This window comes from Suillus discolor (assembly GCF_016758755.1).
Source record: "Suillus discolor strain FC423 chromosome Unknown F5147scaffold_67, whole genome shotgun sequence".
NCBI lineage: Eukaryota > Fungi > Basidiomycota > Agaricomycetes > Boletales > Suillaceae > Suillus > Suillus discolor.
The window spans coordinates 98,705-120,502 of record NW_024541314.1 but is presented as its reverse complement, the minus strand read 5'-3'; the positions used below and the strand labels follow the sequence as shown (position 1 = coordinate 120,502).

At 46.2% G+C, this 21,798-nt stretch overlaps 11 protein-coding genes across 11 annotated transcripts; 3 read left to right on the top strand and 8 right to left on the bottom strand.

The window, feature by feature from the left end:
• Positions 1-936: 936 nt before the first annotated feature.
• On the top strand, positions 937-2,492 carry F5147DRAFT_715732 (uncharacterized protein). The gene is made up of 11 exons (XM_041438562.1): positions 937-1,184; positions 1,235-1,269; positions 1,319-1,485; positions 1,597-1,660; positions 1,709-1,806; positions 1,857-1,936; positions 1,987-1,994; positions 2,058-2,198; positions 2,250-2,265; positions 2,320-2,362; positions 2,416-2,492. The coding sequence occupies exons 1-11, from the start codon at positions 1,159-1,161 to the stop codon at positions 2,473-2,475; spliced, it is 738 nt and encodes a 245-aa protein (XP_041288406.1). The 5' UTR covers positions 937-1,158; the 3' UTR covers positions 2,476-2,492.
• A 1,104-nt stretch (positions 2,493-3,596) lies between these two features.
• On the top strand, positions 3,597-5,211 carry F5147DRAFT_715711 (uncharacterized protein). The gene is given in 13 exon segments (XM_041438561.1): positions 3,597-3,759; positions 3,868-3,927; positions 3,946-3,947; positions 3,983-4,080; positions 4,136-4,209; positions 4,260-4,267; positions 4,332-4,472; positions 4,522-4,537; positions 4,589-4,631; positions 4,683-4,691; positions 4,748-4,785; positions 4,836-5,074; positions 5,124-5,211. 12 exon segments carry the CDS (start codon positions 3,614-3,616, stop codon positions 4,981-4,983), a joined length of 783 nt encoding a protein of 260 aa, XP_041288405.1. The 5' UTR covers positions 3,597-3,613; the 3' UTR covers positions 4,984-5,074; positions 5,124-5,211.
• A 602-nt stretch (positions 5,212-5,813) lies between these two features.
• On the top strand, positions 5,814-7,382 carry F5147DRAFT_839870 (uncharacterized protein). Its single transcript, XM_041444255.1, has 11 exons — positions 5,814-5,944; positions 6,049-6,112; positions 6,163-6,260; positions 6,309-6,385; positions 6,436-6,443; positions 6,508-6,651; positions 6,700-6,715; positions 6,767-6,809; positions 6,861-6,869; positions 6,926-6,963; positions 7,014-7,382. Exons 1-11 carry the CDS (start codon positions 5,825-5,827, stop codon positions 7,159-7,161), a joined length of 765 nt encoding a protein of 254 aa, XP_041288404.1. The 5' UTR covers positions 5,814-5,824; the 3' UTR covers positions 7,162-7,382.
• A 226-nt stretch (positions 7,383-7,608) lies between these two features.
• Positions 7,609-8,785, bottom strand: F5147DRAFT_715697 (uncharacterized protein). The gene is made up of 4 exons (XM_041438560.1): positions 8,611-8,785; positions 8,441-8,507; positions 8,223-8,382; positions 7,609-8,162 (listed from the first exon to the last, which is right to left on the bottom strand). Exons 1-4 carry the CDS (start codon positions 8,702-8,704, stop codon positions 7,959-7,961), a joined length of 525 nt encoding a protein of 174 aa, XP_041288403.1. The 5' UTR covers positions 8,705-8,785; the 3' UTR covers positions 7,609-7,958.
• A 103-nt stretch (positions 8,786-8,888) lies between these two features.
• Positions 8,889-10,184, bottom strand: F5147DRAFT_715695 (uncharacterized protein). The gene is made up of 3 exons (XM_041438559.1): positions 10,139-10,184; positions 9,462-10,077; positions 8,889-9,409 (listed from the first exon to the last, which is right to left on the bottom strand). The coding sequence occupies exons 2-3, from the start codon at positions 9,859-9,861 to the stop codon at positions 9,186-9,188; spliced, it is 624 nt and encodes a 207-aa protein (XP_041288402.1). The 5' UTR covers positions 9,862-10,077; positions 10,139-10,184; the 3' UTR covers positions 8,889-9,185.
• A 484-nt stretch (positions 10,185-10,668) lies between these two features.
• Positions 10,669-12,903, bottom strand: F5147DRAFT_715690 (uncharacterized protein). Its single transcript, XM_041438558.1, has 14 exons — positions 12,765-12,903; positions 12,382-12,689; positions 12,290-12,324; positions 12,074-12,240; positions 11,904-11,967; positions 11,751-11,848; positions 11,620-11,699; positions 11,562-11,569; positions 11,357-11,500; positions 11,284-11,299; positions 11,190-11,232; positions 11,126-11,134; positions 11,033-11,070; positions 10,669-10,982 (listed from the first exon to the last, which is right to left on the bottom strand). The coding sequence occupies exons 2-14, from the start codon at positions 12,411-12,413 to the stop codon at positions 10,829-10,831; spliced, it is 888 nt and encodes a 295-aa protein (XP_041288401.1). The 5' UTR covers positions 12,414-12,689; positions 12,765-12,903; the 3' UTR covers positions 10,669-10,828.
• A 693-nt stretch (positions 12,904-13,596) lies between these two features.
• Positions 13,597-14,625, bottom strand: F5147DRAFT_778145 (uncharacterized protein; the record flags this gene model as incomplete). Its single annotated transcript, XM_041442086.1, has 8 exons — positions 13,597-13,753; positions 13,806-13,843; positions 13,902-14,007; positions 14,071-14,086; positions 14,138-14,221; positions 14,275-14,281; positions 14,349-14,486; positions 14,533-14,625. 8 exons carry the CDS (start codon positions 14,623-14,625, stop codon positions 13,597-13,599), a joined length of 639 nt encoding a protein of 212 aa, XP_041288400.1.
• Positions 14,626-17,023: 2,398 nt separating this feature from the next.
• F5147DRAFT_778144 (putative cyclophilin) lies at positions 17,024-17,676 on the bottom strand (the record flags this gene model as incomplete). The annotated part of the gene is made up of 4 exons (XM_041442085.1): positions 17,024-17,130; positions 17,181-17,315; positions 17,367-17,598; positions 17,662-17,676. The coding sequence occupies 4 exons, from the start codon at positions 17,674-17,676 to the stop codon at positions 17,024-17,026; spliced, it is 489 nt and encodes a 162-aa protein (XP_041288399.1).
• Positions 17,677-17,788: 112 nt separating this feature from the next.
• F5147DRAFT_715681 (uncharacterized protein) lies at positions 17,789-19,235 on the bottom strand. Its single transcript, XM_041438557.1, has 4 exons — positions 18,996-19,235; positions 18,716-18,911; positions 18,309-18,659; positions 17,789-18,262 (listed from the first exon to the last, which is right to left on the bottom strand). Exons 2-4 carry the CDS (start codon positions 18,806-18,808, stop codon positions 17,924-17,926), a joined length of 783 nt encoding a protein of 260 aa, XP_041288398.1. The 5' UTR covers positions 18,809-18,911; positions 18,996-19,235; the 3' UTR covers positions 17,789-17,923.
• F5147DRAFT_715678 (uncharacterized protein) lies at positions 19,236-20,615 on the bottom strand. The gene is made up of 5 exons (XM_041438556.1): positions 20,167-20,615; positions 19,920-20,113; positions 19,825-19,888; positions 19,732-19,799; positions 19,236-19,685 (listed from the first exon to the last, which is right to left on the bottom strand). Exons 1-5 carry the CDS (start codon positions 20,260-20,262, stop codon positions 19,397-19,399), a joined length of 711 nt encoding a protein of 236 aa, XP_041288397.1. The 5' UTR covers positions 20,263-20,615; the 3' UTR covers positions 19,236-19,396.
• On the bottom strand, positions 20,616-21,764 carry F5147DRAFT_715675 (60S ribosomal protein L18A). Its single transcript, XM_041438555.1, has 5 exons — positions 21,668-21,764; positions 21,404-21,537; positions 21,301-21,352; positions 21,050-21,226; positions 20,616-20,995 (listed from the first exon to the last, which is right to left on the bottom strand). Exons 2-5 carry the CDS (start codon positions 21,535-21,537, stop codon positions 20,846-20,848), a joined length of 513 nt encoding a protein of 170 aa, XP_041288396.1. The 5' UTR covers positions 21,668-21,764; the 3' UTR covers positions 20,616-20,845.
• Positions 21,765-21,798: the final 34 nt, after the last annotated feature.

Below are 21,798 nucleotides of genomic sequence, written 5' to 3'. Positions count from 1 at the left end.
TTCAATGTTCAAATTTGAAAGATTCATAGATTCATGTATGCGTGAAACGTACTGGTGCGTGGCGACCGCAAGCGGCAAGACCATATACTGACCATAGGACATATCGTATGCCGCTTGATCTGAATACACACTTAGGGCGACCCGCGTGACAGTTTCAACTCAAGTGTATGTCTGTGGGAAAAATAAAGTATCTGGAGCCCTCAGAGTTGTGCTGCAGTTGTGTAACCTATATACAAAAAGCTTCAAAAAACCCATGATCGACTGTAATATAAACACATAGTACGTACCATTACCGAGATCTGCGTATCAGGATGCTGTGTAACATAGTTGAACGGATCAAGCGCCATGATATTGTAAACTGAGTCTCTTGGCCCTTGGGACGATGGACGTCGTCGAGGAGACCCATTGTTGTAACAAAGTCGTATTTTTAACTTTCCCATCATGATATTCCCCCTTGATACTGGCGTCGCACACATGCTATCACATATGCCCAGCGATCATTGATCATCGATGATCTTCCAGACCAATGAGAAAAAATGCGCAAGGGATAGTCCTAGATACAATAAATATCAAACGAACGTTGATACACCGTGGCGTCGATGGCAACTTTGATGGTAGCGTTGATGTAAATAGTAATCTGATAAGTTCGATTTTTACACACCTGCCGCACAACTTGAAGGCAGCCTTCATCTCTGCATGCAGTTTCGAGTATTTTTGTGGCCGTATATACATTGTGTTGTTTGCATTGCGCACCGTGGTCCAGTGCTTGATGTGTTATGAAAGAGATGGGACTGCATGGCGTTCAGCCTTATCATAGAATAATACGTACTGTCCACATGATGGGGCTCCGCCCCACCGGACAATAAAGAGGATTCCAAAAAAAAAAAAATTTCATAGAATAGAAAACATCGCATGTATTTGCGCTGTGCTGAGACAGTCACGTAGACGGGACTATAATCAACAATTGAAGCTGACAACGTGATTTTGATGTTTCAGCAAGAAATCGAAACGTTACCACTGGCACTGGGACTAGCTTTGTAAGTCCACCGTATCGATTCCTGCGGCCCTGATGATGTGTATATAATAATGTTGCAATAGCCTGCGTGCGGCAGGCATTCTCAACACCCACCTTTTATATTGCATCATCGTCTCGTTGTAATGGATATCACTGAAAAACAGCAGTTGTGAGTCATACACGCACAAATATCTTCATCTTGACACTACAATTTACCAGGTTATTTCACTTGAACGCCGTTCTCGTGGCAAACAGTACCGGGGCTTTCCATCTTTGTTCTCAGGACGATAACAAATATCATAGGCATTCTGATGTACGATCATATAGTGACCCTCCCAGAAGAACTCGCGTTTATTTGGCGTCGTCCAAAATTACTGTCTCCAACGTTGTTTCTCGCCAATCGCTATGTTGCCCTGGTGGGCAATATCTTTGGCTTGTTTATCGATTTCCTGCCCGCAGTTTCGGATGAGGTTCGAGAATTCTGTTATGCATCTACCCAGATGGCAGGCTCACGATTTATCTATTTTTGCAGAGGTTTCAACCCTTCTTTGAATATATATTGTTGTTCTTACCAAAGTTTTAGCTGTTCGAGGTATATGCTAGTCAGAGAGCTGTTCCTTTATCTCCAACAAATCATTGTTTGCGGTGAGTCAAAAGTTGATCGCGAACAATACATGCCCTAAAAGATTTCAGTCATATTGACTCTGCGGATTTACGCACTGTACGGTCGTAGCAGGCGCCTGCTCGGTTACATAGTAATTATCGGCCTTGCTCTTATGGGAGGAGCATCAGTACGTGTTCGCATATCCTTTTGCACTCCAGATTCTGCTGACCTTTTTAGGCGGGTTCTTTTGGAAATAATTCAAATACTGCGATTTACATCCAAGGAAGTGATTGTCATAACACATTCACAGCAAAGATGTATGTCATTCCCTTCATCGGTATGCGTGCCTGCTCAAAAGTCATGACAGAGCCATGCGTCAGTGAATTCTCAGCCACGTTGCATGCAAGTTGATGATGCTACTACCTTATCCACTTGCAGGTTATGGACTGGCTTGGATTGCAGTTTTTGTCTTCGAATTACTTATATTTGTCCTTACAGTCTTCAGGACTTGCAAGACTAGGGGATCTCCGCGGTTGATTCCATCCAGCAGAAATATCATTGATATCATATTTCGAGATGGTATTTCTTTCGTTTCACCTGTAGTGTAAATTCTGAAACAAGCAAATGCAGGTGCAATGTATTTCGCGTAAGATTGATAGTGAAACTGTGATTCGAGTGAAACTGATCTGCGTTGATTTAGAGCGATGACATTGATTAATCTACCTAACATCCTGACATACTACGTAAGTCAACAGATAATATATCAATTGAGTCGCACACTCACTATGTGAATTAGTGTGGTTCAGTGAGCACGCACTGCATCTTACAATCGGGTTGGCTACTTCCTGACAACTGACAAGGATATCACCAGAGGGAATCTAGCCACATTTACTGGTTGGTGAGTGATTGATGCGATAAACAGGAATCGATTTTGAATAAGATACCTAGCATGTCCGTCACTCTCGTCTCTCGACTGGTGCTTCACCTGCACAAATCTGCGGATGACGGGATTTTATCCACCGCCATCCGGAACGATGGCTCCAGCCCCAATGTCTTTACCACCAGACTCGATGTCGAATTCTCTTCTCACGATTTTCAAGCTGATTCTGGCTGATTGGATCCTGTTCCTGGTTGCGAAATTTCTTCGCTTTTAGTTAGCGTGTTGTAATTTTACAGACGATATGCAGAAGAGTTCATTCTGATTACCATGGATATCTTGCCGATTGGCACCTAACGCGGTGAATGCATTGAGGTTCGAGGCATATCAATCAGTAGACCTGTGCACGCTGCAACTAGCGGAGTTATATCGAGCGGAACTTACCGAAAAATATGACCGTCGGATATGTTCGCTTCCCCAGAATGAATCTATATCTTTCTATCCTAGGGTATAAGAACTTGTGACTATTCTCAACAGAACGTGCAAGATACATCTGGTAGACGTAGCTGAACAAGGCGGTTGCCACTATCCGATTCCAAATTCTGGACCGCCGACCAGTGTACTGATTTGTGCTAGTGCTGCACTGCGTGTCCTAGTCAAGGCCCCGTTTCACCGAAATGGTCGATTTTGTCCCCTTGGCCTCGGACCGCCATGGGCCGTAAATGGACTAGTATCCTGGAACATCGCCCTCTCCGTCCATTGCCGCTCAGTTTACCGAGTGTGATCGCCCTTGCTGGGTACAATGGATTACTGATGGATGGTTGATCACTGTGGAGGAGGAGGCGGGCTGTGTAGTATAACATTCCCGTCAATCTCAAGTTTCAACACCCCTTCCTCTTGTGATATCGTCTTTCTGATGTATATCACTGACTTGGAAGCGCTGCAGGTGTAAGTGATAAACCCATTGGTTTACTATGTATGCTTATCGCGAACTAACATTCCAATTTGCCAGGTCGGTGTACCTGTACATCCTTTTCGCAGCAATCAGTACTGCGATTTTTCATTCTGATTCTCAAGATGATAACTGAATACTTTAGGTCTCCTGCTATACGACCACATGGTAACCCTCCCAGAAGAAATCATGTTTATCTGGTGTCGTCCGAAAGCATTGTCCGCAGTGTTATTTCTCGTCAATCGCTATGTCGCCGTGCTCGGAAATATCCTTGACCTAATTGGCAATTTCCTACCCGTTTCACCTGAGGTGCTACATCAATGTTGTGCGTGTATTCGATTGGCAGGCTCACTTTCTCTTCGCAGAGGTTTCAACTTTGCTTTCTTGAATGTCTATTATTTTGCTCAACAAAGACTTAGCTGTTCGAAATACCGGCTAGTCATAGACGTGTTACGTTTTTCCCAGCAAATTTTCATTTGCCGTGAGTTAGAAGTGTATCGCGAGAAAGACACGCTGAATGTTTCAAATTTCCAGTCACACTGGCTCTTCGCACTTATGCTCTCTACGGCCGCAGCAGGCGCCTGCTCATATGGATGGGGATCATATCTCTTGTTCTTCTGGCAGGAGCGTTGGTACGTGTTCACGAAGAATTTTGGACTTGAGAGTCTGCTGAACTTCAAGTTGTAGGCGGGAACTTTTGGAGATGACTCAGACGCTGCGGTCGACGCCGGCGACTGCCATGAAATATACACGACAGAAACGTATGTCATTCCCTTCGTCATTCCACATGCCTGCTCAAAAGTCCTGCCAGAACTGTCCGTCAGTGCATTCTAAGTCATATCTGGATGTATATTGATCGTACTACGGAATTATCCAATCGCAGGTCATGGGATGGCATGGGTAGCGATGTTTATCTACGAATTACTCATCTTTGTCCTTACAGTCTTCAGGGCCTGGAATACTAGAGGATTGCGGTTTTCCCTAATATCCAGGAGAGATATCCTTGATGTCATATTCCAAGATGGTATTTTTCGTCGCACCGGTATGGTAAACACTGATCCAACCGAGCACAGGTGTGATGTACTTCGCGTGAGAATGCTAGCGAAACTGTGCGAGTGAAGCTGATTCGCTTCCTCTTAGAGGGATGACATTAGTCAATTTACCCAACATTCTGACGTACTTCGTAAGTCAACAAATAAAATATCGATTCAATCGCACACTCACCATAATTTAGTGTGGTCCAGTGAGCACACATCCGCATGTTTTCACCGGGTTGACTATTTCCTGACGATTTGCAAGGAAATCATCAGAGGCAGCCTGGGTGCATTCACTACTTGGTGAGTAGTTGATGGGATAAACACAGAACGACCCCAATTATGACCCTCAGCATGTCTGTCACTCTCATCTCTCGCCTGATGCTCAACCTGCACGGATGTGTCGACACTGGCATTTTTTCTACCCCTGCCGAGACCAGCCCCGATGTCCTTACCACCAGGGCCGACGTAGAGTTTGCGGTTTCCTCGGACCATTGGTAGGCTGGTACTGGATTCTGTTTATGGTTTATGGATGTGAAGTGTCGTTGGAAGTTGAAAACGGTTCTTTGGCCTTTTTCTTGAACGCAGCATGGTATGCGGGCTCGATATCTATGTAGAAACGACTCATTTAGTGTGTATAGTGACGACCTGTTTCCATTCCGAAGTAGATTGGCTCCCAACAGGGCCGAGTCCCTGAACATGTCAATTACTGATCACTGGCTAAGAACTCAACCTTTTCCTGATTTGACCACTAACGCATAAGTTCTACACCTTGTCACAGAGTATCCTTGCCTTAATCCTCGCTGTATGGATATTACTCTATCGGAAGGTTATTCGAGGGTTTGGGCAGTTGACTGGGACTCTATACAGCGAGGATCAGGATCAGGATAAGTATTATGCGACAGTGTGGAACGTGCGCGGTAGTGGCCAAATCAGGAAAGTCCAGGTTTAGTGTCCACGTAAGTCATTTACGGAAGGACGGCCGTAAGGTTAAGTCGCATTGACAATGGGTCAATTCAGGCCTGAATCAACCAGGCCTTATAATACCAATGTCAATCTTTTCCAGTCGATATCGAGTCTCAACACCCCTTCCTCCTATGATATTGTCTTCCTAATGTATACTACTGACTTGGGAGCGCAGCAGGTGTGAGTAATAAACGTATCGATTTACTATGTATGCTGATCGCGCACTGACATTACTACAATTTTCCAGGTCAGTGCACTTGTACACCCTTTTCGTGGCAATCAGTACTGCGACTTTTCATTTTGATTCTCAAGACGATAACTGAAAATTTCAGGTATCCTGCTATACGATCACATGGCAACCCTCCCAGAAGAAATCATGTTTATCTGGCATCGTCCAAAAGCAAAGTCTGCAGTGTTATTTCTCATCAATCGCTATTTCGCCTTGCTCGTCAATATTCTTGACTTAATGGCCAATTTCCTACCCGTTTCAACTAAGGTTCTACAATCTTGTGCATGTATTCGACTGGCAGGCTCACTTTATCTCTGCAGAGGTTTCCACTTTGCTTCTTGAATATCTACTAGTTTACTCAACAAAGACTTAGCTGTTCAAGATATCTGTTGATCGTACATATGTTGCGTCTTTTCCAACAAGTCTTCATTTGCCGTGAGTTGGAAGTGTGTCACGAGAAAGACACTGAAGTTTTAGATTCTCAGTCACATTGACTCTTCGTACTTATGCTCTCTACGGCTGCAGCAGGCGCCTGCTTAAATGGATGCTAATCATGGGCGTTGTTCTTATAGCAGCATCGGCGGTACGTGTTCACGAAAGATTTTAGACTTCAAGTCTGCTGAACTTTTAGGTGGGAGCTTTTGGACCTAATTTAACAAACAGTGCGATCGACAACGGTCACTGCCATGAAATATACACAAGAGCAACGTATGTCATTCCCTTCATTATTCCACTTGCCCACTCAAAAGTCCTGCCAGATCTTTCCGTCAGTGCATTCTAAGTCATATCTGGGTGTAAATTGATGGCACTACGGAATTGTCCAATCGCAGATCATGGGACGACATGGGTGGCAATGTTTATCTACGAATTACTCGTATTTGTCCTCACGGTCTTTGGGACTTGGAAAGCTAGGGGATCGCCGCGGTTCTACCTAGCATCTAGGAGAGATATCATTGATGTCATATTCGAAGATGGTATTTTCGTCGCACCGGTATGGTAAACACTGATCCAACCGAGCACAGGTGTGATGTACTTCGCGTGAGAGTACTAGTGAAACTATGCGAGTGAAGCTGATCCGCTTTCTCTTAGAGGGATGGCATTGGTCAATTTACCCAACACTCTGACGTACTTCGTAAGTCAACAAATAAAATATTGATTCAATCGCACACTCACCATAATTTAGTGTGGTTCAGTGAGCACACATCCGCATGTTTTCACCAGGTTGACTATTTTCTGACAATTTGCAAGACTATCGCCACAGGCAGCCTGAACGCGTTTACTGCATGGTGAGTGGTTGATGGGATAGACACAGAACGACCCTAATTATGACCCTCAGCATGTCTGTCACTCTCATCTCTCGCCTAATGCTCAACCTGCACGGATGTGTTGACACTGGCATTTTTTCCACCCCTGCTGAGACCAGCTCCCATGTCCTTACCACTGAGATCGACGTAGAGTTCGCGGATTCCTCCCACGATCCGTAGGCTGGTATTGAATTCTATTTATGGATTCAAAGTGGCGGGAGACTCTCGTTGGAAGTTAAAAACTATTCTGTCCTTTTTCGAATGCAGCGTGGTATGCGTTCCAGTACTCGATAAATGTATATTTGAAACATCTCGTTTAGTGTTACCTTTGCCCTAGGATTGTATATAGATAGACCAAACGTACATGTTGAATTGTTGGCTAATTGGATTATCCATACGTGTTCATCCGTGCGGTGGTGTGCCGGTCGTTAAGTTTCGCGGCTGTTTGCAATTGGTAAACTCTTAACCACCATGATACGCCAGGTCCAAGATAACCTCCTTTTTCGGATATGTAACAACCAACAAGCTTCAAACTACCTCCTCCACTAACGTCGTGGGAGTCTGGGATTAGCTGCAGGCAGTAGTCTGGCTTCACACCTCCGGGTATCGGTGGTCTTGGTCCGCACGAAAGAATGAGCGGCAGTTGATAATCAGACCAGTACTAGTGGTCCTAACACGGTCATAACTCAAAACATGTCATGATCAATTTGCCACATCTTCAAGGACCATGAGCCCAACAACTGCACGATCAGGCTACACAACCTGAATCAAGTTCATAACGCCATCCAAGTAGTAGCAAAACAACAGTGCGTTAAACCACAACGTCCAAAATCATCACACCGCACATTAGGCCATAAAGCTGTAAAAAAAACTGACATTCCCAAGGCAGTTAAATGTTCCATGAAGTGGAGGGTCCTGAAGAAGAAAAGATAATAAACAAAGGGATATATGTATCGGAGTCCAAGTCCAAAAATGAATTAGGCAACGACCAAGCTAAGAGCAAGAGCGGCGACCATGCTCATGCCTACAGGAACATATTCCGCGAGGGCACCGCCAGTTTTGGTGGCTTGTGCAGCCCCAGCGGAAGCACTCCCGGTAGGAGTACTGCCTGCGCTGCTGGTGGTGGTGGGATAAGACGAGCCGAGAGCCTTGATTTCGAAAGGCTGGCTTTCGGCATAGATCTGTAATATAAACAAACATTGAACACGATTTGTCAACAAGCCTGAGAAATGTTCACGCACGTCAGTCTCGTTCAGAGTGCTGGCAAGCTGAATAACGTAGCCGGAGCCAGCGGGCTGCGCGGATTGCTGCTGAGTGATGGATTCGGAACAGTCAAAGTTTTGTTGGACGGCGACGATGGCAAGGGGTGCAGGGAGAATTGAGAGGTTCGAGTTGGCGAGACTACAAAAATGTGTCAGTTGAGCGGGCTCTCACGCGCATCAAAGGAGACCGTGCGCACAGAATAGTGAAGTTTAGATACGGAGAACTCGTGCACGACCACGCGAGTGTGTTCACCGACGACGCGACTACGAACAGAGAATTACAGAATTGACCGACGAAAGCCAAGAAGGGTGCACATTAAGTCATCAGCATTGTGACATCTGGAGGTCTGGGATCCTGGGTACTCACCCCACCAGTCATTGGCACCGGGAGACGTGACGACCAACTGTGCAGACACAACACTGAGCAAAGCGGCGCAAGTGAGGGCAAGACGGCGGAACATGATCAAAATTTTAGTGTGGAGGGAATGTGTAAAGACAGAGGACACAGCGAATTTTAAACGAGCGAGTGATTTGAGGAAACGAACAAGGCTTAAAATACTTCGCAACATCCACGCTCGAATAATTTATGATTTATTCTCCGACAATTTTCATCAGTTGCCGCACATGTGCCGAAATAACATACACGAAGTTACAACGATGTTTTTTTATTCGCGGTATTCATCATACATGATATAGTTATAAATACCGACATCTAGTCATACAGCCCGACCTATTCTTGGGTGTGAATATCGTGAGGAGTTAGTTATTCTGATACAAAGAACTTTAGTTCTGAGGAATATAGGGAAAGACCGGGTGATTATGACCTGAGGCCACCCTCAGGACGTTGAAATAAAGTACGAAGACGGAAATGAAATCATCCATGCAATGGTCTTTGAGGGAATGAAATAGTCATATGGGGAAAAGTGGGCGTGTGTCGAATGCTTACGGTCCCAGGACACCGATAATAGCACCAACCATAATGCCAACCATAACGAGGAAGATCAGGAGTGCCCAAGCAGATTTCTTAGCCCACTTGACCTCAGCATCTCTCATGATCCGGACCAACTCCTGGCGCTCATCCTCAGACTTCGTTGGCTCAAAGTCGGCAGGGGCCTCGAGTGGCAAGAACAGGATAAATGCTCCAAGTACCCAGAAAGGTGGGAAGACTGAGATTCGATTAGATAAATATAATGGGTGCGGAGCAGATGCAATACTCACAAAATCCACGTTTGAATAGGTACATAGCAAGCGTTACAGGTTCCGCAGGAGCGGAGCTGTATGCTGGAGGCTCAATGGCATCTGCATATGGAGGAGGCGCTTCTCCATCCAAAGCCATGGGAATGCGACCAGGAGTGGCATAAGAGTCGTGGCGACTCTCGCGAGTCGCACTCGTGCGAGAGACCCCGAAAAAGACATCCATGGGGTCTGTGGTATTGTCATTCTGCTGAGGTGTACGCGTAGAGGTAGCTGCAGAATGAGCTGCCTGGATGGCAGTAGGAAGAGTGAAGGAGGCCTGTGCACCAGTCACAGTTTGTGCCTCAAGATCAATGTCAACCGAGGATATGGAAGTCTTGCGCCAGTTGCCAAAGACACTAGATATTCTGGAAGAGGTAGACATTTTAAAGCTCGTGGTTGAGAAAGATTCTTCAAGTGATAGAGGTAGGTTTCGTGGGGCTGTCAGAAGGCGCGGCGGGGCGGGTTTGTTGGGATGATAGGACGAACATGGCCCTAGATATATACCGAGAGCTGCATACGATGAAAGAAGGCAATCGAGAGAGCAATTGCCTGCGGACCAACAAAAGAAGCCAGAAAAAATGCGCCGAGGAAATTCATGCTGGAAAATTGACTCTTTTAGTAATTGCCATTGGCACGTTTCCAAGCACGTTTGGACCCACGAGGATATATAAGTGCGGCGCAAACGCATCAAGCGAGGTTTTCAACATTGACATCGGATATACATTTGCATTCTGCTTTCTTCCGCATAATTTATCTGCAGCGCGTCGAGTATAATTAGGATCAGAGAAATGGGTAAGGAGCCCAACGATCAATGAATCCTTGTGCTCAAAGTAGAAAATTACCTGAAATGGTAAATTTCGAAAGCAATCCCATTGCTCTCGATGAATAACTTACATAACTGTGCCTCGTGTTGATTTTTGATTGTCGATTTCGCTTGCGGTAATGGTCAGCATCTTCGCCCATCGTGAAAGGCTCAATTACAATACATCTATGCTGTAACAGTCTTACATGACCATGCACAAGCCACAGTTGCTTGCGACTTCATTTTTTACTTCCGTAGCCTATCCATGAGATTTTCCGCTAGAGCGCTAACACTGAGTATCGTGAACATATGTTGGGAGCCCAGCGATTAGGTGGGCTCGCACAAGACTGCAAACCGCAAGGACGAGCACATGTACAATAAATATCAGCTATATCTAGGGCACCAAAGATGGCAATAAATAAATGAAATTTCTACATACATTAAGCACCGCCCAGCACACTTAAGAAAACAACTAAAAGAACAGCCTTCCGCTTAAAGGAAGAACCCCCGCCACTTCGCATCCGGGAGCAGAATTCAATACCGCCTATCAATTGTGGGAAGAAAACGTGGACTCTACGTCGATCCTGGTGGTAAGGACGGCGAGGTTTGGGTTATCGTCCTGAGTAGGGATGGAGAAAATGCCAGCATCGAAAGTCTGATGCAGGTCAAGCATCAACCGACAGATGAGAGTGACAGAAATGCTACACGTCATATTTAATATCAATCCGTGCGTATCACACCAACCACTTACCAGCCAGTAAATGTGCAAAAACTCCCTCTCAGGCCAACCTTGCCAGTCGTCAGGAACAAAGCTAAATACAATGTGAGTGATTTGTATGCTCACCGAGCCGGACTGATACGAGTTGTGAGCATTCCATGATATCGTCAATATTCGCTCAGCGACTCACGTAGTACGACAGGATGTTCGGTATATTGGTCAGTGTCATCGCTCTGGAATGGGGATTAGAATCACTCGAATCACTATCTCGTCAGAAACCTCACCCAAAAAACATCACTCCTGGATTCGGTTGATTCAGTGATTACAATGTCAATACAGATACAATGAAAAATTCACCATCGTGAAACATGGTATCGATGATATTTTCCCTGGAGAATGCAAACAGCCGCAGCAAGCCTCTAATTTTGCAATACCTGTACACTGTGAGTATGAAGATGAATAAATCGAAGATAAACTCGGCCACATATGCCAGTCCAATTCCTGCAATCAGATAAGGTCATGACATCAAGTTGCATGTAAATGTGACTTAAAAATCACTGACGGATGGCTCTGAAACAACTTTTGAGCAGGCACACAGAATGAGGATGAGGACGACATACACTGTTTTTGAAAATGTTTCATCGCAGCCAATTCCTGGCACAATGACCAAATGGTCTGAATATTGTCCAAATGTATTCGCCTAGAAACGATTAGTAAACTCCATAATCCGAAATTCTACGCAAAGACGTACACAACACACTCCCGCAAGAGAAACCATGACGATTACCATCCAAGTAAGGAGGCGCTTGCTACAGCAATAAAGAGCATATGTGCGCATAGCCATTGTGACTAAAATGTTACTATGTATCATGATGTGAATTTCTCGCAACAAACCTGTACTCACTGCAAATGATTATTCCCTGGAGGAAAAGAGCCAGTTCCCTGTAGAGCGAATAATCCCAACAGCTAAGCTTTTACTAAGCAAAACAGCATGTTCAAGAACCAGAGTGAACCACACCTCTACATAAGTTGTGAGCATGCCAGTTCAGTACGCGCATAATGAAATGACAGAACCTCATCTGACATTATAGGCTGGAAATCCACGATTAAGCTGGATATACTGGCGAGTAGAGCGGCATAACGATTGAGCAGGAATAACATCGCCGACAGGGTTTTCGGACGACGCCAAATCAGATCGATTTCTTCTGGTAGGGTCACCATATGGTCGTATATCAGGATACCTAGAATATCGTGTTATCGTTGTGATACAGAGGAAATAAGGTCCAGTACTGTTTCCCGCCAGAATGGCGTACATATTGAACAGCCTGTAAATATTCAGTCGCTGTCAGGACAGACGCTGAATCCACGTGTGGATCACTCACACTTGCTGCACTTCCGAGTTAGTAATATCCATCGCGACGAGGCAAAATTCAACAGAATAAGGGCGCTGAGAATGTGATCTGTTATATACCAGCCATGGCAGTCCTTCACACCATCATCAAACAGGCGTTATGTATACAAGCCAAATACTGCCGGTAAGGAGACGAGCCGTCGACTCCAAAATCAAGTTTTGGACTTAATATAGTGTTGTACATTCTTCCTGTAGATGTTTCATGTGGGCCTCGTGTCGGACTTGATCGATGATCCGTTCAATCAACGTGAATTGTTTGACACGCGGACATAGCTGAGCCTTATATGGATGGGCAATTCAATGGGCTGTGCGGTTACAAGGCTTGTACTTATTGAGAATGAGTAACATGCTCACCACCGCGGTCAAGGGATATTCGAAAAGAAGAGTTGGCAGCGTATACTTGCTTCAGAAAGTTGATGGCACCATCTTGATGCAAGTCTCAAGATGGCTAATGCACGTCGTCGCTGTAAGTACTAAGGATCGTATATCCTCTACGTCCCGACCACGTCGGATTTCAAAAAGAAAAACCCTGACGCCCGAAGTCGTCCACGTGACGAGTCTCGGTAATGCGAAGAGCATCCGTGGCCGAGTCACGTTCTCTTATTAAGACCTTGTGCTCGGATTCCACGATCCCCTTGCTTTGATCATCACCATATGCTCCATATGCTCGTTTTGGCCTAGTCAACTATCCGAAAACGTATATATACAGCCCATGTACACTCATCTACAACAGAATCTCATACGCTGATTCCCCGCTCAAAAGCACACCCGATCGAACGGTCCAGGGCCAACGGAAGTCTCCGTCTCTAAACGTCTCATATTGTCACCCTTCACGCTATCTACCTAAAGCGTCTCATAACTACGTCGATCTGTTCAAACGTTCTATCATCTTCACCCGTCTCATAACAATGTCAATCTGTGCCCAATCCCCTTCGAACTCATAGTGGGCCTTGCGTGGCCAAGTGACTTTAAAATAGGGAATAACGCGGAAGCAATCCACTTGATCAACAGGGACAGGATTCCCCTCGTTGAGAGGCTTGATTTTATTTGATTATGGATGACTATACATATGATAATTAGCACGATGAATATACAGGTTACGCGAGATTCCACTACAAGAACAGCTTTTCACTCCTACCAAGTATCTCCCGCCACTTCGCATCCAGAAATAGAATCCAATGCCAGCCTAACAATGGTGAGAGGAAATCGCGGACTGTAGGTTGACCCTAGTTGTGAGGACAGCGAGGCTGGGACCTTCGTCCTGGGAAGGGATGGAGAGAATGCCAGTGTCCATAGATTTGTGGAGGTTAAGCATCAGTCGAGAGACGAGAGTGACGGACAAGCTGGATGTCATGTCATAAATAACATCAATTGCTTGTTGCATCAACCACTCACCAGCTAGTCAATGTGGAAAGACTGCCTCTAATGTCAACCTTGCCAATCGTCAGGAAATAGTAAACCTGAATATGAGATTCGGCTGTATATGCTCACTGAAGCAGACTGATCAAGCTGTAAGTGGTTTGTGACTCCATCGATGTTCATTCGTTCACTCACGTAGTACGTCATGGTATTCAGTACGTTGACAAGCACCATGGCTCTGAGGGCATGCGGATGATCAAATCAGAACCACTTGAATCATGATCTCAAGTAGTAACTTCACCCAAAATACATCGCACCTGCATATGATTGAGTCAGTGTGCACAATTCAGATGCAACGGAAAATTCACCATCGTGAAATATAATATCAATGACATTTCTCCTGGCGACTGAAGAGAACTGCAGAAAGCGTCTAGTTTTGAAAATCTTGTACGCTATCAGGATGAAGATCAGTGATTGGAATACCATGTCTGCCACCCATGCCAACCCAAGACCTGTAATTGGACTCGAGTAAGGTCGTGACATCAAGCTGCATGCAAATTAGACTTGGAATTCACTGACGGGCGGCTCTGAAACAACGTTTGAATAGGCACACAGAAGGGTGAAGAGGATGGCGTACGTCGCTGCTGTAAAAGTTTCATAGCAACCAACTCCAGGCAAAATGACCGCATCGCCTGAAAATTGTCCAAAACTTCCCGCCTAGAAACTATCAGTATAAGAGTGTAAATTCTACGTGAAGACGCACAGAAACTGCTATCGCAAGAGTAATCATTATGCCTGTCAACCAAGTAAGCAGGCGCTTGCTGCCACCGTAGAGAGCATAAGTGCGAATGGTCATTATAACTTCAATTCTCAGTGTATGAAGTTCTCGCAATAGTGATTTGTTACTCACAGCAAACAACCACTGCTTGGGAAATGATAGACAATTCTCTGAATAGGGAATACCCCAAACAGCTAAGTCTTTGTTGAGTAATATTCAAGAACCAGAATAAATCACACCTCTATAGAAATAAATTGTGAGCCTGCCAGTTTAGTATACACACGATGAAATCATAGAACCTCATAAGAAAGCGGCGAATAAGTCAAAGCTATGTTGGTGATATTGATGAGTAGAGCGGGATAGCGATTGAGCAGAAATAACATCGCAGACAGGGCTTTCGGACGACGCCAAATAAAAGCGATTTCTTCTGGTAGGGTTGCTATATGGTCGTATATCAGGATACCTAGAGCAACGAGTCATCGTCTGAGCCCAAAGATAAAGAAAGCTAAGCTTCATTACTGTTTCCCGCCAGATTGCTATAAGTGCGAAATAATCTGTAAATATTCAGCTATTAGCTGATCAGGATGCATGATCAAATTACGTGCGCATCACTCACATTGCCTGCGCTTCCGAATTATCCATTAGTACGATGAGCCAGAATGCGACAGAAGACTTTGTTGAGAGTGTGAAACGATCCGTTATATACCAGCCGTGACCGCGATAGTACTGTGGATTTAAGCCTGCAATCAAACACTTCCAAGAAACTGGTAAGTCAACGACTTCATATGATGCTGCACTGGCAGCTGCGTGTTGCTCCATCAACACATCACTGATCATAGCCACCATGACAATCGACGGGGATCAAAAAGTGAAATTGGCCGCGAAGATACTTCCTTTTCGCAAGGGGCGTAGATGCATCTGTAAGCAATTAGTAGCTATCAGGATACATGGCCATGCATCAGCATTTCAAGCAATGTGTCACTACTGGTCTCGCGTTTGATCGATCTTTGCCATTAGAAGGTAAATGCCATTTAATTCTTTGCTGTAACACAGGAATAATGCCACCATGGCGATCAAGAATCATGCTGGGCTAAGATCCAGGTAGGAATAGTCACTGCTTGTCTTGAAGGAGTCATACGAAAGAGGCGCCAGTGCGGCGAACAGCAACTCAGTGACGTTGATGGCAACTTGGAATTTTACTCCGACGTGAGAGTAGAGCGAGCGGCTGTGCAGCACGTGGCTTCCGGCCACTCACACAATCAGCGAGGAAGGCATGTAGGAATTAATGGCCGGACTGCAAAGAATGCAATGTGCATACTCCGCGCCAAAGTCTGGGGCATGTCTGTGGTCGGAAAGTTCCGGGCGGTCAGAGGTTTGTCTTGCATCATCGCAACTAAGTACCCTGCTATGTCAGCCACCGTGGGCGGCGGCGGCCCCAATTACACACGTGGCATCCCGCCATCTATTTCAACCACCATCATGCCAATCTCGTCATCATTGTCAGCTTGCCATCGCGGTTCCAGTCACCTGGAGGGAGGACATGGCGGCAGCCGTACCGCATGCAATAGAGCCGAGGAAGTAGTAGACAGAGATGCAGGCGTGAGGGACTTGTAGGGATAGGAAGAGATGGGGGTAAATATCCTGGTGTGGCAGTCTACATCCAGTTTGCGTAAACATTACGCAGACCGGCCAAATCCTGCACTTTCTGCACACAGCGCCCATGCTACACTCCAGCAAGCTCCGGTGTGCTTGCCGCAAAATCACGGTGAGTTCTGATGGCTCATTATTGTGTGCGTCCGATTCATGCAATGAAGGCAAGTCCGGCGGGGACGCTGGCCATGAGTAGAGTCCTCGAAAGTGCTCTCTCAAGCTTACTCGTGTAAGAAGTTCACCATCGCGAACTCTTGTCAGGTTTTTCGCCAGAGAACTGATAAGGGGAGGAATAATCCACCAAGTCACGATGATACCTTCTGCCAGTGGCGAGCGAGAGCGCTGTCCTTACCAACACCTGCCGCCATGCCGCGCATGCGGATTCTCGCACTAACACGCATCCCTGCATTGGCGCAGATGCCAGCACTCGTACTCACGCCCACACCTTACTACTTTTGTTACGAACTGTCTCTTCATCTAACCTCACCTCACCTTTGATTTGGGGATCTGAGGTTCATTTCGCTGATGTGCTTGCCTCGGCCCAGTTTGCACGGGTCGAGGGCGGTGTTACCCCTTCACTTACTATTTACTTGTAATCGAGAATACTTGTGTGCAAGAGCGCCCACGAAGTTTGTCCTATGAATAGAACAGTGATTGCGGACATTGTAAACGTAACGTTTCATAAATCTACGATCATCTAATCTCTGCGATTGAATTTGCATATCGATAAGAATCATAAGTACTAGTTTTCTCACAACGTACAAGTCATTCGTGACGAATAAAAGTATACTTCTTTCTCAGAACCTTTCTACATTAGTCACATGTCTTACAGGATACCGCTAGCGGCGATCTTGATCTCGGCCTTGGGCTTGCCAGTGTCAGTCCCGTACTTCTCAATCGTCTTCACGAGCTCCAAGCCCTCGGTGACCTCACCTGATGTATGAGTTAGTTCTGGTCGGCAGCTGATTAATGAAGATTCTCACCGAACACTACATGAGCGCCGTCGAGCCAGCTAGTGACGATGGTGGTAATGAAGAACTGCGAGCCGTTGGTGTTCTTGCCTGCGTTTGCCATGGACAAAAGTCCAGGCTTAGTGTGCTTTAATTTGAAGTTTTCATCTATAACATCACGATCAGATGCTGTATTCCGAGTACCACTATGGCCCTCACCAGCAAACTTCTCGCCGTAGATGGACTTGCCACCAGTTCCGTTGCCCCTGGTGAAGTCACCACCCTGAAGCATGAAGGATGGGATGATGCGATGGAAGCCAGAGCCAGCATATCCATAACCATTTTGACCAGTGCACAACTCGCGGAAATTCCTTGCGGTCTTCGGTACAACGTCATCAAAAAGTTTGAAAACAATGCGCCCAGCATTGTTGCCGTTGATGGTGATGTCGAACTATAAAATCAGATAGGTCAGATATAAGTCCCTCATCGCGAATAACGCCGATATGACACTCACGTAAACGTCGGCCATGATGGATAAGAAAGAGACTTGAGATTGGAGGTTTGCGGGAGCTGCTCTGATAAAAGGGTGAGTCGGACGATGCCGATCTGAGTCGGAGATGATCATCGGATCTCGGAAGTGATTATCTGCCACCGTGCGTGGGGAGATTCCTCCGAGGCAGTTCCGTGATCACAACGGTCAGCCGCCACAAGCCGCGGCCTGTGCCATCCAATTTGAATCGTAATCACTGACCCCTATAAGTATTCGTATACGTCATCTAGCTGCTGAATATTCGACTGAAGAATCCAATTTTCGGTAGCTCTGCCTCATCTTTATATCTGATTATAATCCTGCCGTCCCGAGACACAACCTTGAGCTCGTCCCCGTCCCAATCGTTGCCCAACAATCGATGCGAAACGTCTCCGACGAAATACCGCCGTGTATGCTCAACAGTGCTTAACATGGTGCTCTGTTTTAAAAGGTCGTCGGAAAGCTTTGTACTTTGCCTGGTTTTCAGGAGAAGCGAACCGTGGAATGACCGAGGTAGAAGGACGGTTACTCGTCCATCGCGTGAATAGATGTCCAACAGGAATGGTGCAACGACCTTGACTGTATTCTGGAGCGCATCAGGCGGTGCAATATTTGTAATGATCAATACTCACAATCTTGGCCGTGATGCTTCCGTCGGCGGAACTTAGCGAGAGCGTAGTGCGCCTACCACTCCTAGGAGTAGCTTCCTCTTGACCGATCAACCAAATATCTGCATCGATACTCCCGTCCTTTGTGCGGAGGTACAGATTTTTCCTTTCCTGATCTGTTTCTCCTGTATTCAGTTGAGGAAGCAGACTGGGGGGTATTTCCATCTGAGGGTTGATCACATAACAGCCTCGTATAGGTTTATCCTTGAGTACAAGTGAAAGAAAATTGGTAGGCTTGGAAGGAGGCTGAAACTCGGTGGAACTTGAGCTTGATGTGTGCTGCACGTGTGTTGAATATGCTGGAGGTGGTGCATCCTGAAGACAGCAGTCAACGATAGCGGTAATGTCTGGAAGATATCTCATCAACGAACATCCATGGCGTTGTTCGCCGCCTCTGGTTGATCTCTCCCGGCCTCTTCCACCTCGGCAGACTCATCCTGGAGCTGCTTCTCTGGGATGATCATTGAGGACTAGTGGTAGTACAAGTAAAGATGTCAAAGGTTGTTGGGTGAGTTCGCAAATGCAAGGGGGAATACTGCGGCGCTCTCGAGGTACTGCGGCTGCGTGCTGCGGCATTAAATGATCGAGGCAAAAAAAAGCGGGCAGCTGTTGGTCGATATCGGACGCCACATACATGCATATCATACGTACTGATTGTAAGTTGCGCACCCCGAAGTAGTGTAATTAACATTCAGGCACCTGCGCCTGTATCAAAACTTGTATGTCGCTTTCGGAAAAGATTTCCTTTTTGCACGTTTCTAGCGCCTTGTGCAGGCGCAACTTGTACAAGCGCTGTCTCTGTTCTCTGAAGAGAACGGAACATTCCAAGAGCAGAAGAAACTCAAAAGGAAATCAGGGAGAAAGGGGTGCCGGTGACTGCGCACATGCATGTGTAACATTGATAGGGATAATTAAAGAGGAGACGCTCAATGATCCGGCGGAGTCGGGATTAGAAAATAGCCGTACAATCATATGACTCCAAGAAGCATTACCACCCGAATAACCGACTCAAAAGACCTCCTTTGCTCGTATCGTCTATACTGGTATGCTCTTCAACAGTATTTTATCCTGATCTTTCCATGTTTTGCGTCTACCCGCACTTCATCCCCAGGCCAATCACTGTCACCAACCATAGACAAGTCTCCAACAAAATATCTGCGAGTCAAATCTACTTGACTGAGATGCGTGCAGTTCTCGGAGAGAGTACCAGCGAGTGAGACGGAGCCGTGCCTGGTCGTTAGAAGAAGGAGACCATTGAAAGAGCGTGGAAGAGTAACATTCACAGCTCCGTTCTTGGCGGAAATGGTTAACAAGAAAGGCTCAGCCCCAGTGAATAGTATACTAGCATTCTGATCAACGGGGGACTATAGCAATCGAATAGACTGACATACTAACTCGTGCAGTAACAGAACCATTTTCAGAGCCAAGGTCGAGTATCGTGCGTTTTGGGGACTTCTTGGAATCGGAGGGTTGGGCGGACTCGAGCACCGAGCAGCCATATGTCTGCACTGACAGATCCATTTGTCGAGTGCAAGGGATAGATTCTTTCTGTCTGCCTTCGCTTCTTCTGGACACAGCGGTGGAAGAAGAGATGTGGGGATGGTCATGCCAGGATCTATGACGTACTCCCCCTTGATAGAGCTATTATCATTGAAGAGATACAAGTAATTCGTTGGTTTGGACTTGGGTGTGGGCTGAAGAGGAGTGCTAGAAGAGGATGCACCCGCAATTGCATTTTGGTCCGAGGTGTTGTTATAATATGAAGGAGGCTGTGAGTAAGATCAGTAAACTAGGAGAGGAGAGGTAGAAAGATTTGACGCACTGCTTCTCCGGGAAGCTCACCCTCAGTTTCTGGGGGAGCTTTGAGTTCAGAGGAGGTTGGATCTGTCGCGGTAGAGTCCTGTGAAGGGATGATCATTCTGCGATGTAGGTATTGCAAGTTGAGCTGGTTTTTAAGGTTCTTGCTCTACTCTATGGGAACTTCAGCTTGTGAAGTTCCCGCTGCGTACAGCAAATTAAAGCTGCGGCTGCGCCTACAGGCTTAAGTAATGAAAGGCTGGGCACTGATTGCTGCCGGACAAGTTATGGCAGGTCAGAACCATCTTTGACAGTCTATTGTGCCTCAGGCAGTCACCTGTACCGGGTGGCACAGACTATGTCTGGCAAGTAGAGACAACCCAGAACATCTCTCGCATTTGAGAGAACATGAGAGCACCGCCGCTGCTCAACAGGAGCTCTAACCGTGTTACATGTTTGATGAATGTGAAATCATGCAGACTAGAATGGTCAACCACAGGTAGAATCACCCGCGATATAGGACGTGCCACATTGTCAAGTTCCGATCACCTACAGATCGCGCAAAGGATTAAAATCATGAGCTTGGATGTCATATATGCATATGAATATCGACCATTGCAGGACGAAGAAATTTTACATATGAACCCGTACTTAGGTATGCATGCAAATCCATACTCCGTGGCGCCTTCAATCGTAACAGACAATCAGAAAGTAGAAGGACGATGAGCGACGAATGTCGCAGCAGATTTGCCAACACGGTGGGGAAGGGGGAACTTGAGGTTGGGGGTAAGGAGCTGCTTGATGTACGGGCGGCGGACATCATCAGTCTTAGCGATCTCAACAACACGGAGGATCTGAGGAAAGACAGAAATCAACATGATGAAAGATGGGAAAATGTCAGGCCATACGTGGATCGACCGGAAGCGGGCACGATGCCTGGCAGCCATGTCCTGGTAAAGGCTTTTGACTGCATCAGCACGGGAGAGGTCACGGAACTCCTTGTACATGTTGTGGGTTCCCGATCGCGAGTCGTAACGGAGCCAGATACCGAAGTTCTTGACCTTCAGAGGTTTTGCCTCATGTATCTGTAACACAGGTCATATAGACCGTTAGCAATCCCGTTCCGCCTGCCACTTGAACGGCTGCAAGGGATACACACAACGTTGACACCAATGATTTCACCACTGGCTTTCTTGACCTTCTTCAATTGCCTAGGTGGATGTTACATTGCGTTTTAAAAAAAACTTTGGAGGCTAGCGTACCTGAGGAAATACCAGAACCGGGATTTTGCAACAACTTCATTAGGAGCAAAGATGCGCATGCGATAGATTTTGGGGTTGGGATCATTGGTGGTAGGTAAGTGACGTCCGACGACCTGGAATTCTTTGAGGCCCATCTGGTGCAGATCATATCAGTACACATCCAGACAGGAAGAGTGACATCCATCAAAAGAAACAGTTTTTCTAGGTTGTTTTCCTCGATAGAACTCTCTATATGCATGTTAACGTCGTAAATGAGTTGCTCACTTTGAGATTGACTTGTTCTTGAGGCGTTGACGTTGGCGAGGACGGCGAAACCACTATCTACACCAAGGTTTGAGGTAGTTGTTTGTCAATATTTGTGGCTGTGGCGAATCACGAGGCCTGCTGTTCTCAGA

Coding starts and splice junctions, on each gene's coding strand:
- F5147DRAFT_715732 (XM_041438562.1), top strand. CDS start 1,159: ATGGATATCACTGAAAAACAGCAGTT. Junction 1,270..1,318: donor CGCCGTTCTCGTGGCAAACA/GTACCGGGGCTT, acceptor CAAATATCATAG/GCATTCTGATGTACGATCAT. Junction 1,807..1,856: donor CTCTTATGGGAGGAGCATCA/GTACGTGTTCGC, acceptor TGACCTTTTTAG/GCGGGTTCTTTTGGAAATAA.
- F5147DRAFT_715675 (XM_041438555.1), bottom strand. CDS start 21,537: ATGGGCCTCAAAGAATTCCAGGTCGTCGGACGTCACTTACCTACCACC. Junction 21,227..21,300: donor AAATCATTGGTGTCAACGTT/GTGTGTATCCCT, acceptor CCTGTGTTACAG/ATACATGAGGCAAAACCTCT. Junction 20,996..21,049: donor CCCGCTTCCGGTCGATCCAC/GTATGGCCTGAC, acceptor GTCTTTCCTCAG/ATCCTCCGTGTTGTTGAGAT.
- F5147DRAFT_715695 (XM_041438559.1), bottom strand. CDS start 9,861: ATGTCTACCTCTTCCAGAATATCTAGTGTCTTTGGCAACTGGCGCAAG. Junction 9,410..9,461: donor CCTATTCAAACGTGGATTTT/GTGAGTATTGCA, acceptor ATCGAATCTCAG/TCTTCCCACCTTTCTGGGTA.
- F5147DRAFT_715678 (XM_041438556.1), bottom strand. CDS start 20,262: ATGATCATCCCTTCACAGGACTCTACCGCGACAGATCCAACCTCCTCT. Junction 20,114..20,166: donor GTGAGCTTCCCGGAGAAGCA/GTGCGTCAAATC, acceptor TCTTACTCACAG/CCTCCTTCATATTATAACAA. Junction 19,686..19,731: donor GTTACTGCACGAGTTAGTAT/GTCAGTCTATTC, acceptor TCAGAATGCTAG/TATACTATTCACTGGGGCTG.
- F5147DRAFT_715690 (XM_041438558.1), bottom strand. CDS start 12,413: ATGGATATTACTAACTCGGAAGTGCAGCAAGT. Junction 12,325..12,381: donor AACTCGGAAGTGCAGCAAGT/GTGAGTGATCCA, acceptor GAATATTTACAG/GCTGTTCAATATGTACGCCA. Junction 11,849..11,903: donor CCAGGGAATAATCATTTGCA/GTGAGTACAGGT, acceptor GTAACATTTTAG/TCACAATGGCTATGCGCACA.
- F5147DRAFT_839870 (XM_041444255.1), top strand. CDS start 5,825: ATGTTTATCTGGCATCGTCCAAAAGCAAAGTCTGCAGTGTTATTTCTC. Junction 6,113..6,162: donor CCAACAAGTCTTCATTTGCC/GTGAGTTGGAAG, acceptor TTAGATTCTCAG/TCACATTGACTCTTCGTACT. Junction 6,964..7,013: donor CTGAACGCGTTTACTGCATG/GTGAGTGGTTGA, acceptor TATGACCCTCAG/CATGTCTGTCACTCTCATCT.
- F5147DRAFT_715711 (XM_041438561.1), top strand. CDS start 3,614: ATGGTAACCCTCCCAGAAGAAATCATGTTTATCTGGTGTCGTCCGAAA. Junction 4,081..4,135: donor TTCTTCTGGCAGGAGCGTTG/GTACGTGTTCAC, acceptor TTCAAGTTGTAG/GCGGGAACTTTTGGAGATGA. Junction 4,786..4,835: donor CTGGGTGCATTCACTACTTG/GTGAGTAGTTGA, acceptor TATGACCCTCAG/CATGTCTGTCACTCTCATCT.
- F5147DRAFT_715681 (XM_041438557.1), bottom strand. CDS start 18,808: ATGATCATCCCAGAGAAGCAGCTCCAGGATGAGTCTGCCGAGGTGGAA. Junction 18,660..18,715: donor CGGCGAACAACGCCATGGAT/GTTCGTTGATGA, acceptor TGCTGTCTTCAG/GATGCACCACCTCCAGCATA. Junction 18,263..18,308: donor GAAGCATCACGGCCAAGATT/GTGAGTATTGAT, acceptor GATGCGCTCCAG/AATACAGTCAAGGTCGTTGC.
- F5147DRAFT_715697 (XM_041438560.1), bottom strand. CDS start 8,704: ATGTTCCGCCGTCTTGCCCTCACTTGCGCCGCTTTGCTCAGTGTTGTG. Junction 8,508..8,610: donor CGGTGCCAATGACTGGTGGG/GTGAGTACCCAG, acceptor CTCTGTTCGTAG/TCGCGTCGTCGGTGAACACA. Junction 8,383..8,440: donor TATCTAAACTTCACTATTCT/GTGCGCACGGTC, acceptor ACATTTTTGTAG/TCTCGCCAACTCGAACCTCT.